Here is a 12,182-nt window from a genome sequence, read left to right as displayed (position 1 = left end):
TGATTTCCTGAATGCATTTCAAATCCTTTCACCTCAAAAATTTAACAGCGTTTGGAAGCAGAAAATTGGCCAATTGCTATTTCAGTTCCAGTCTCAAAAACAAGATGCACATGACTCATATAGGATCTCATATTTCTGTGTAAGACGTGTGTTGTGTATTTAGATTTCAGCAACTTATTTTCTTCAAATCACTGTGAATTTTCAGAAGATGCACATTATGCAGGTACTGCATATTACCATTAAGAATTAGCAAAAGATACTGTTTAATAAGATGACCTACTGAATGTCCATAAAATTCCTGAGTATGCTCTGAATTCAGATACATTTTGATATAAATGAATGAGATGCAGTTCTTGGGAAACATATCCCTCGTGAATTCATTGTCATGCATCCATTGCCTCCGTAGTTCTACAGAGGAACACAAGTCACTTGCTCAAAGACGGAGGTCTTTACAGAGTTGTTGTCTCAGTGTGGATAATGGTAGTGCTGTAAAATTCAATCAAGAGAAAGTCGCAGGATTTGTTTGGTCTTTTTATTTACAAACATTGTTGAACACAGTTAGCTTTGTTCCATAACCATACAGAATTTCTTTCTCTTCAGCAGAAATCTTTATTGCTCAGATGCATAAAATGAATTCTATTAGTAAGAAAAAGAGTTCTTAAGTGCTTCCTACCAACCATGCCAATTTTAAATATATGTTTAAATGTATATCTCCTCAATCATTTCCCCATCACAAACAAAAAGGCACAATGATAAAGTAAAATGACACATCTTTGACAACAAACCAGTTCATAGCAAAAGACTGGAGCAGACACTTAGTTAAACAGACACTTCTATCAGTCTACTATGAACACTTTCAAGACGCACCACATATCTGTCTAAACCGCCAAAATCAAGATTTTTTCATTACAGAGGAAGAATAAAAACCGCTTGAAATTTTTTTTTTTTTTGCAACATTTTACTAACTTGTAGGTACATGCATATCCCTTATACTCTGTACAAGCAATTAATAATACTTTCATATAAACAAATTACCTTATTGATCTCACCCTCACTCAAGTAAAAAGGAAGAATAAAAGGTCATTGAATAATCAAGGCTGGCAAAATCACCCAGAGTTCACAACAAATGTGGTTGGCCATTATCGGAGTGTTTACGGTTCTTTGTCCATTGGATTTTCTTCCTTAATCTGCTGTAACACACTGAGTTCACATGGAGGTGGGCTGGCCAGCTAGAGAGAGAGAGAGACAGAGAAAAAAATATGATTAATGAAGCAGAGTCAAACACAATAATTAACCATGCACAATCTTTCATCATGCAATCAATTAAATCAATTAACTATTACCCTTCGACATCACACTGAACGATTTGCCATAATGTGTTTATAAACGGAAGAGGCAAAGCTCTGGAGAAAAAATGAATACGTTGTGCAAGAAATGTTCTGCTCACCTTTGCATCGAATATAGCAGGAGTTACAGTAGAGCTGTCTGTTTCGTATTCTGACTTCCGCCCCAGCTTCTGACCCTCCGAGGTCAGATCTGCACTCAACGCACTGGAATAAGAGCCAAAAGGGACACGGATTTAGAGGAGAAGAACGTTATGTACAATGTCAAAATAGACTCACCTCGACGTCAACAGAGAGCCATTCTCTGACTGCTAGATCAAATGAGTCACCATACAATGCCATGAGAGGTATAAGCACAGAGGTAGTCTTGATTTCCGGGTGTTAAGATCGAGACTAGAACAGAGATGAAAACCCAACAGCCGACAGGACCAGAAGAAACAGACAGAAATGAGAAGACCATACAAGAGGAACATACATGACAGCCCAAGCATAGATGCTGTGGATGAAATGTTGGAAAATCCAACGTGATTGCGTACACCCAAGGAATGACTGACATCAGATCGGACATGTGCAGTTGATGTGATTGGACTGATGAGTGAATGTACACAAAGTTTTGCATTTTGTTGACAGGAGATTGTTTGGCACCAATATAGTCAGACTTCCCACTATACAGTTGCAACCATGGAGACAAGACCAGCAATATTCCATCTCAGTGGCTGTCCTTTCAAAATGTAGAGTTATTTTTTCCATGCTGACTTTCACACATACTCCATGAAAATGAAATAACATATTTGGCATAGCCTACCACACGTTATCAGATAATGCTGTTCATTGCACGGCTGAGTTTAGAATTTGGGTTCTGTCTCCATGGTTTGATTTTACCAAGCGGCATCTCAGGATGGGGTGGCTGATTTGGATTAATGTAAAGACACGCAGGACAGACTAGGTTAGTCACCGGCGCAGATGGGCTGCACCTGATCTCTGTGCAGGGGGTTGCATCTCCAAACTCTCACCTTAAAGCAATGCAAATGATAACAGAGTCCCAGGGACTCGATGATCATGGCCGCTCCTTTGCCCAGTGGTGAATCACAGTATGTACAGATTTTCCTGCCACTGACTGACCTAAATTACAGAATGTAGACACGATGACCTGAGTGCTGAGTGCAGATGAGAGCACATCCACATTGGACAGTGGCCTGGCTTTTAACCAGCCTCTGTGGACATGGTATAGAGTACCCACACACACACACATACACAGCAGCTGAAAACAAACTGGAATAACATTAAAGGTAGAAGACTACACACAATGAATGCAGCTATGTTGGAGTTGGGAGACTGAAAAGGAGGCTGGTGTTGGGGGGAGGGGGGTACCTGTTGCGCTGTGAGGACTGATGAGGGTCAGACAGGCCTGCCTCTTTGCTGAGGGGATACTGTGGGTTTGGGGTGGTGGGGCTGGATGGGTACTGCCTAAGGGAGCTCATGGACTGTGAGGCCGGCAGGGTGGCGGACCCTGGGCGGCTGCCCCTGTATGACGTAGAACTGGAGAGTGCGGAGTGTGGCCGGCTGTAGTCCGGGATAGAGGAGGTGCTCCCTGGAGTCCACGATGACCTCCAGGAGGAATGGCGCGTCGAGTCAAGGTTGTCCAGAGACTCACCTCTGTGAGCCAGGTGAGCGGAGTCAGCGTTAGTGCTCAAAGCTTAAAGTAACCTCTGTTACTTTAATAGTTATTGCACACTTAGTTATACGGCATCATTAGTAAATCTGCAGTTAATCCAAGCACATTTTTTAAACAGCATTAGCTGTTTAAGTATTTGACGATTAAGAGTTACGCTAGACATGAGCTATTTAAATTTTTCGGACATAAAATTTCACAGATGTTCCTGACGTGATGAAAACTCATTGCTCTGACCTTCGAAGGGGCTCGATCAGGCTGACAGGCTTCTTGCTGGTAACACTGCTGGGACTGGGCTGACGGATCCAGCTGCTGTCTTTATGCAGAGACGTCTTCTTCTTCATCTCCTGTATGATCTGCTGCCTTTCCAGCTCGGCCTGAGACAGCGGTTGGTTTTTCTTTTGAGAGGCATCCTTCAGACCACCAGTCACTACTGAATCCAATGAGAAGAGAATTTTAGACAGTGGTGGGCGTGGTTTAATTCCCTAAACAGACCACCACTTACTGCGGGGTCCAATAAAAGGAGAATTTTAGACAGTGGTGGGTGTGGTTTAATGCCCTAAACAGACCACCACTTACTGCTGGATCCAATGAAAGGAGAATTTTAGACAGTGGTGGGCGTGGTTTAATTCACTAAACAGCCGGCTGGACAAATTTTAGAATTAAATTCAGACTGCTCCTTAGTGTGTCTGGATTAGTAGTATACATCTGTGCACCACATACAACTGTTTAAAATATATATTATACTGGCATGCTGATGAGTCTGAATTTGGATTTGAATCAAAGAAATTCGACGTGAATCTATTCAATTCGATTTAGCGTCATCCATAAATCTCTCTTAAATATCACAGACGTGCGGTAAGGATTTGATTGAACTGGTTTGGTTTCTGAAAACTGCGATTGGCTAATATGAATTTGGCAGCCTGAGGGGGATGAAGGCTGAGGGCTGAGTTGCTTGATTAGCGGTGGCGGCGGCAGCGGGGGGTGGGGGTGGGGGGGGGTTGGGGGTCCGAGGCCAACCTCTCTCTGGGTCTCTATATTTCATGGCATGGAGGATGTTCCTCCTCTCTGCCTCGAGCTCCGACGCAGCCTGCTGCCTCAGGATCTCGCGGTTTCTCTTCCTCTTCAGCTCCTCCTCCAGGAGCCAGTCTGCCATACCCCTGTGTCTGCTGTGCGCCCCTACATCCACACAACACACATGATCTAAAGCTACTCCTCCTCAGCCCATGCACACACAGCCTCCTCTTCTTTAGACTGTGGACGGACTTACTCGGGCAGCGTGCCCCTCCTGCTCTCATTGTACAGAGAGGCATTTAATGACATGTACCTCTTTCTGTGGCGTCGGTCCTGCGAAATGAGATTTAAATAGGAAAACGGGTAAAAAAAAAAAAAAGGGAGCGATGAACTAACCTTTATGGTCTGCTTTCTCAGCCTCGTCAAGCTCTGGGGTGGATTTGGACATAACCCTGCAGAGAAAAGCAAAAAGGGTTCACGCAAAGGCGGGTGAAAATGACTGAGGCCGCAGGCAGGACTCAGAGGACCGACATGTTAATGGAAGTGGAGGCTGAGGGTTTATGTGGAGTGTCACAAGTTGCACTTTACTGGTTTGATCTTTTACAACTGAAAAGATTAAAAAGATAAAAACAGCAAGTGCAGCTGTACTGACCTGTGTGAGTATGACAGATCTGGATTCATGCTGACATACTCATAGGAGTCCATGTGATTGTAGCTAATCAGTAGAAGCGGTACAAGGGAGCACATGTTAACAGCACACACAATGCACATGAGACACAGGTTAGCAGGACTGTTAATGTATTAATGTGTGTATTACAACACAGAGCAGACTTTTTTTTTTTTAACTTGTTAGGTACGTCATATTTATTATACCCTAATTTTAGGACAGTGTTAATGTGGCGAGGTAGCCATGCTAGTACCGGGGGTTACACACAGACCATGACAAAAAGGGACATTTACAGTTCTCTTGGGAGCTGAGGGTGAGGTCTCACCTCCTTTGTTGCTGTTCTCTTTCCCACTCTTCCTGTTGTCTCCGCTCCTCCTCCTCTTTTTTCCTTTGCAGTCTCTCTGCTTCCTCCTCTCTCCTCCTCCTCATCTCCTCCTGACGCTTGCGCTCCTCCTCCTCCTCCCTCTGTCTCCTTTCCTCTTCCAGGCGCTCCAGCTCCTCTCTCATTCTCCTCTCTTCTTCCAGACGCAGTCTCTCCTCCTCTCTCCTTCTCCTCTCCTCCTCCTGACGTTTGTGTTCCTCCTCTTCCCTCTTTCTCCTCTCTTCTTCCAGACGCTGTTTCTCCTCCTCTTTCCTCCTCATCTCCTCTTCCTGCTGCTGAGCGAGTCTGGCCATCTCCTGTTCGTGGTCCTCCCAGGGAGGTGTGGGTTCACTCAAGGGAGACAGAGGAGAGTGAGGGCTGATGCTACGACTGTCCAGTTCCAGGGTCTTCTTCTCCTAATCATGAGCCAAGGAGGGTAATACAAAATAAATATTAAATAAGATCAATACCAAATGTGTCAAATATTTTATTTATCTGTATGTTAACTGTCACATCTTAGGTGTTTATGTGAGTTCGGTAAAGTGTAGAGTGCAGATTGATAAATACAGACCACTCATGCACTGACCTCACTGCGATACTTAAAATTCTCCTGTGCTGCCGCCTGCTGGTCTCTCTTAAACTCTTCCTCTAATTTCTCCTGATCTCGCTTGTACTTCTCCTGTAAGAACCACACACACAAAATCATGTACCATGGCAAAACAGGTTTATGCACTGCAGCCAAGAGCAGTGATGTGTATGCCAAGAGCCTTTTTGACATGACAACCCCCATTTACGATTGGAGATGAAACTGAAATGAGGAAACCTTTGTCTCTTGTCTTTCTTTTTTTCAATTCCATATTTAGAGGATTATATGGGTGTTGTCCATTGGTGTATCCCTAAAATAGCCAATGTCTGCTCTTATAGCCGGCATTTCATTTTTGGACACTTCAGTAAAAAAATTATTACAGCATATATGGAAATCAGCAGACTGTGGTACTGTGTGGGATGCATGTACGATGTAGGATATTCAGCTGAAGATGCACTATGTACAATGAAAGCAGGCACTCACATACATACACACACTCACACACACACACACACACACACGCACACACACACACACACATGCACACACACACACACACACACACACATACACACACACACACATACACACACACAAACACACACATGCACACATGCGCACACACTTAAACACACACACACACTCACACACACACACACACACACACACACACGCACGCACACACCCACTCACACACACGCAGGCATGCACATAAAATAGACATATATAGCTGGATTTTAACTGGATTCAACTTATTATAAAGAATAGGCTAGATGTACAACAGATAGAGATATCAGGCCCAATCAGTTCTTCAGATAGACCCATGCACCACAACTTTGAGCTATTCTCACACTTAGCCTGGGGAAATGGATTGAATAATCTAGATAGTAGAAAACACAAATAAATGCTTTTGTTCTTTGTGTGTGACTCTGTATGTACCTGTAGCAAACGCTCTTGCTCTTTCTGCCATTTCTCTTGTCTTATGCGCTCCTGCTCTACGTCCCAGGACCAGCGGTTGGAGGAGGACGAGAGGGAGGGGACTGGAACCTACCAGTAAGAGATACAGCAGGTCATGTTTTTCCATGTGTGGAATGGTTGACCACAAAACGCAGCAAACCGCTCGTCGTACAACACAGAACGGATCTTTGGATTTAGTGACAGAAAGCAGCTCGCTGTACAATACTCAAATGGTCTGTTTTCATTTGTAAATGATCTTGGAAACAACCCTTTTTTCTAACAGAGTGATCAAAAGATGCAAAAGGTCTATCTCTCGAAGACTAATATAACTTTTCAATATTCAATTTAATAAACAAGAAATCAGACAACTGAGGGCTTATGTACAATGTATGTATGTAAAATTCTCAGCGTATAACCAAGAATATAGTCTGTCTATTTATAAAATACATAAGATCACTTACATCTAATAGTGGAGTTTCAGAGCCGCCTGCAAATGAAATTCAAATCAGAATTATTGTACCTGTCATTAACTCGAGAGAATGATTTTGACGTAAAGCAAAAAATACCACAAATTTAATAATGCCACCTCAGTTCAAAAGACATGGAACTATTTTAAATACTTTGAAATGGAATGTTTTGCCATTAAATTTACATCACATGACTATTTTTCTAGATGAGCGACAGGGTATTATTGCATATCTGTTCACCACTCCAAACACTTCAACATGCTGCACTTAACAGCTTCGTAAAACAGCAGCCACATGCAAAGACTGCAAAAAAAAAGAAAAAAAAAGCCAAAACATAACAAATCACCACATGCATATTTGGCACATGCAAAAAGACTGCCTAATTAGTAAGTCCAAGCACCACTGAGTCATGGCAAACCTTGCATGCAAAGGGAGAAAAACACTGTGTACAACTTGGATACCATACCAACACACTAAGACACACACGTCACACTTATTCGGCTGGACCAGCACTAGCAGAGTAAAGGCCAGAATAAACTGTAACCCAAGTGTTGGCTAAGAGCTTTCCCTTGGGCTGCCACTTTGCAAGAATATTAAGGGCTAAAAACAGGTCATGCTAAGGGCATGAAAACAACCCCTACGCTCCCGCTCAGAGCAGATAAAACATCTTTGATATCAGAAAAATAATTATCTCTCTGACGCAAAACTCTAAAGGGCCTTTTGGAGTTTAGTGTGTTGGTACAGCTTTTGACATGCAGTCTTGTAGAGCCTTCAGAGCGAAAAATGAAAAAAAAAATGTATGAGGTTTAACTACTAAATCCACCTCAACTTTCATATTTTTACTGATCAACCAATATTTCACTAGAATAGTCGACTGCATTTCTTGTGGCAACTCATCCGTTAACTGAATACGGAGCAGATGTAGGGTTACTGTGCTGTGTGATCTACTGACTGTTATTAATTATATAGATGCACACTCTGAATATTTCTTTTCCCAAGTGTGTTCTGTAGGCCACTTCAAATAGCATGTCAGTGGCTGGAGGTGGAGGTGGACACAGCACACTCAACCCCGTTTACCACAAAGGTAGACCAGCGAATTGATCGTAATTGACCCTGCTGAGCCTGAGGGAAAAGCAGATGGGTCATGAGCGGTTCTACTGGGCAGGAGAGAGAGAGAGAGACAGGATGGCATGGCGGAGGCCTGAGGCCAGAAACACAGAAGCTTGACCGCAGCAGTACCGCAGCGGCTAACTGGGACTGCTCTTTTACCTTGTTCAAAAAACTCTGATCGCCTTTTTAAGTTTCTCAAAGAAATGGATTCTGATGCTACATGGGAGATAAAGAGACGTGAACTTATTTGGACACTGAAAGAAGCATGGAGTCCAGTTTATCCTGGAATACAATAAATCAATCTTTTCACATTTTTGACATGACTATATTACAGCATAGTATGTACATAACTACAGTAGGTAGCTTTGTTAGACCTTTAAAAAATCTGTTAGCAAAATATGGAAAACATTGTTGATGTCATAAGTTAATGTAAAAATGCTTATCACACACAGCATACACACACTCACTCACACACACACACACACATACACACAAAACACACACAGTTTCTTTATGCAACTCTAAAAAGAAAATGTTTATCATTCATTATCTGCACATCAGACATTCACTTTAATGAATAGCCCAGTTCAGGCGTGAAAGAGGGCAACATCTCTGTTTTTTTCATTCATGTTAATGCAGACTGTATTTCAACAGCGATCTTTACCTTTATTCCTCATAGTCACAGGTTCGTGATGGTAACCACCATTCATGCCATTAGAGCCCAGATTCTACCAAATCAAACACAAGCAGTATTCAATTAACATACATACAGAAGAATGATTCACAAAACACAAAAAATAGGTTCAATTCATGTATCTGTTAAAATAACGACTGTTTAAATGCACCATTAAATCTCTTGACTATTTTGTATGCTCACATTAACAGGCTTGGAGCTGGTGTCCACGGTTTTCATTGTAGTACTCAGGCCCGTGTTGGAGGTGAAGTCCAGGTTGGTATTGAAGAATGGCTCAGGAGAACCTAAGGGATCCATACTGGTCAAATTGATGGTCTTATGGCTTTTAAATGGTAGGGAAGGTAGGTCTCTGCCCCAGTCTGATTGTTGATTGTCCACGGTACAGAATCAGTTTTAAAAACAAAGAATTAGCAGCGCTCATAACGGCTACAGAGCTGTATTTATGGGTCAACGATGAAAAAAAAAAAAAAAGGTGTAGAAAGAGGGTTACGTTGAAAAAAAGTGGGGACAACAGACAGACCACCTTCCCTTGCCATGCATGTCTACCATTGAGCTCTAGACACCAGGGGGGGTATTCTAGAAAGTGGGTTTAGTGAAAACTCAGAGTTAGTTCATTCAGAGAAAGTAGTAAACCTTCCAATAGAAGAGCCTTACGGCTTCATTCTCCTAGCAAAACGAAGCCATCGGGCTCTTCTATTAGGAGGTTTACTACTTTCTCTGAGTTAACTAACTCAACCCGCTTTCTGGAACACCCCCCCAGGTTTACTGACAAGCCAGAACGTATCATTACATGTCAAATAGTGCTGCCCTGCATCAAAAACGGTTTCCAGCCAGAGAGATTGCCGTGGGCAAAACGAGAGCAGCTTAAAGATGATAAATATATTTTAATCCATGGACTGTTTTGCCAAATGCTCTCAGCTTGTCAGTAAACACTGCAAATATTACCATTCACATTCACCATGTGTCTGAGACACTGGGTTAACACTGTATAGTCCACATGTATAAGAACACAGACACTTCAAAAATAAAACAAAAGACAAATAGTTAGTGAGACCAAAACAGAGAATTATAAACAGATACATAAAGAGACAGACGGAAAGACACCCAAAATAACCCAAAGGACCACCAAGGATAGGGAAACTGAAAAAAAAAAAACCTTGGCTTTCAGACCAGTTGACTTTGCTGTTCTGTGGGTGGTTATTATGTTAGAAGAAGCAGGTCTTGACAGGGCACACTGCTGGAGATTCTATTAACGCGGGTCTAAAAGCACGGCGCTGACCACCCACGGAGGACTTACTGTTCACGCCGTGCCTGCGAACGTCCATGATCAGACTGCCCTGCTCCAGAGCCTCCTTCATGCTGTTCTTCCACTGTGCATAGCTCATGTCTGCCACCCTGTGCCCATTCACACTTAAAACCTCATCGCCCACCCGCATCTGGTACATCTCTGCTGGACTGCCTACACACACACACACACACACACACACACACACACACACACACGCACAACTGATGTCTATTCCAGCATGTAATGGTGTATGCAGCATGGACTGGTGGGTACAATTTGTTCTTTAATTTGTGACAGGTCACAAATTAAAAAGAGGTCACTGATCTTTATATCATTCGGACCAGCAAGTGCGCTATTGCAACTGGATACTCCTTCAAAGTGATCATAAACTGCATACGGAGAATGTTAAAAATATTTTGATTTACAGCATTAGTACACGTACACTTTGAAAGAAGACCATATGAATGAGAATATAAGAATATCGAGTCCTAAACAATTCAGATCAGCGTCACTGAAAATAACTGTCACAGCCCTGTTTGTCCCCCTCACCACCACTGAAAAACACACTAGGGTATGCAGTGTACAATCACTTGGACCCCATTATTTGCTCTCCTGCGAGTACCCGGTGACTGTGTGTTATTTTGATGGGTTGCTTGTCTGATATGACCTAGAAAAAGTTTGTCCTATATAGCCTTGGCAAGAGCTTTAGAGATGTATTCTATTTGCAGGCTGTGAAGCTGTGAGCACAGTCTGTAACATGCATCCAATTATTCCACATGCGACTGTGACGCTGGAACGTAATGCAGCAAATATCACACATCCTGGAGATATTGCTAGTCACTTGTGCACATCCAGTGGTGAAGTCAAGGTTAAGATATTATGGCTGTCGTCCAGTTTTCTCTACATTAATCATTAAACCTTACTTCACTGTTAACTGTGAATCTGTTTACAGGAGGCTGTACCTTGTTGTATGGATTTGACACGGACTCCTGTGGAATCCCAGTCGGTCTGGAAGCCAAAGTCTCGACTGCTGTTGGGTTTCTGATTTAAACTGATCCGCATGTCACTGTAATCTTCCTCCTGGAAGGCACAGAAAGAACAGCGTAAGACATCTGATATTTCCGGTAACCTAATGGATCATCAAGGCATGAAAGGGAAATAAGGGAAGTCAAATAAGGGAAGGATATCCAAAAACGTTAACCCTCATGAAAGTTCAGACTAAATACTGGATATGATTAAGAAAGTAACGCGCTGGAAAGGTGTAGAAACAGAGGCAGAAATAAATAGTCAGTCAGAGGATAATCATTAGGACTATCAGCATTGCTTCATTTAACCATAAATCATCCATTTCAAAACAGTGTACAAGCATAAGAGATAAATAAGAACAAGCTGCCAACAGCCTAAATCGAGTCTCACATGCCTCAGTATCCTCACTTTAAATTACCCGGAACTGTCATTCATACAAAATACAGACTGCAGAACTTTGACATTGCTAATGTGAGAAACAAGGGTGTGAAGATTTGCAAGGGGTAGGAACATTTTGTTCACTAAGGCACATGCATAAATAGTGGAATCGCTGGCGTTGAATAATGTCTGAGTATGTAAAACTCTCAACACACTCACCTGCTTTGTGTCACTGACATGGCCAAGTGGGGAGGCAGGTTTGGGCTGGGGGGACACACTACTGGCCCTGGGGACTAGATAGGGGTTTTGTATGTTTGACACCTCGGTCGCATCTTCCTCATCGTCCTCGTCTTCATTACTGCTCTGCGCCGAGCCAGAGTAGGAGCGAGCCTCGTCTTCTGTCACGAACTGGGCGTAGCGGCTTGGAATCGTTGTTTTCCTCGAGCTCTCCGGATCGCCGTTGAGGCGCTTGTCCTCCATCTGCACATATCAGGTAGGAGAACAAGTCTTATCGAAAGAAATGACTATGGAAACCAAAGCCTCAAAGGATACACTGTACATCTGGGATTCATAAAAGAATTACACAAGGTCCTGAATTCTGAGTGGTTATTCTGTTGCA

At 42.7% G+C, this 12,182-nt stretch overlaps 1 protein-coding gene across 1 annotated transcript in view; it reads right to left on the bottom strand.

Annotated features, from left to right (window-relative positions):
• Positions 1–526: 526 nt before the first annotated feature.
• The window catches only part of lmo7a (LIM domain 7a), a 41,223-nt gene continuing 29,567 nt past the window's right edge, over positions 527–12,182 (bottom strand). The window contains exons 17-35 of the mRNA XM_030787294.1: positions 11,783–12,043; positions 11,122–11,236; positions 10,169–10,330; positions 9,055–9,230; positions 8,842–8,905; positions 8,337–8,393; positions 8,145–8,189; positions 7,062–7,087; positions 6,583–6,690; positions 5,644–5,736; positions 5,022–5,473; positions 4,682–4,744; positions 4,426–4,481; positions 4,036–4,194; positions 3,253–3,448; positions 2,715–2,999; positions 2,357–2,465; positions 1,448–1,550; positions 527–1,229 (exon numbers count right to left, since the gene is read on the bottom strand). Of these exons, the coding sequence (XP_030643154.1) occupies positions 1,207–1,229; positions 1,448–1,550; positions 2,357–2,465; positions 2,715–2,999; positions 3,253–3,448; positions 4,036–4,194; positions 4,426–4,481; positions 4,682–4,744; positions 5,022–5,473; positions 5,644–5,736; positions 6,583–6,690; positions 7,062–7,087; positions 8,145–8,189; positions 8,337–8,393; positions 8,842–8,905; positions 9,055–9,230; positions 10,169–10,330; positions 11,122–11,236; positions 11,783–12,043 (2,553 nt within the window). The 3' untranslated portion in view covers positions 527–1,206. The remainder of the gene's footprint in view (positions 1,230–1,447; positions 1,551–2,356; positions 2,466–2,714; positions 3,000–3,252; positions 3,449–4,035; positions 4,195–4,425; positions 4,482–4,681; positions 4,745–5,021; positions 5,474–5,643; positions 5,737–6,582; positions 6,691–7,061; positions 7,088–8,144; positions 8,190–8,336; positions 8,394–8,841; positions 8,906–9,054; positions 9,231–10,168; positions 10,331–11,121; positions 11,237–11,782; positions 12,044–12,182) is intronic.

This window comes from Chanos chanos, chromosome 10, assembly GCF_902362185.1.
Source record: "Chanos chanos chromosome 10, fChaCha1.1, whole genome shotgun sequence".
NCBI lineage: Eukaryota > Metazoa > Chordata > Actinopteri > Gonorynchiformes > Chanidae > Chanos > Chanos chanos.
The sequence above is the reverse complement of the archived record's forward strand: the minus strand, read 5'-3'. Positions and strand labels throughout refer to the sequence as shown.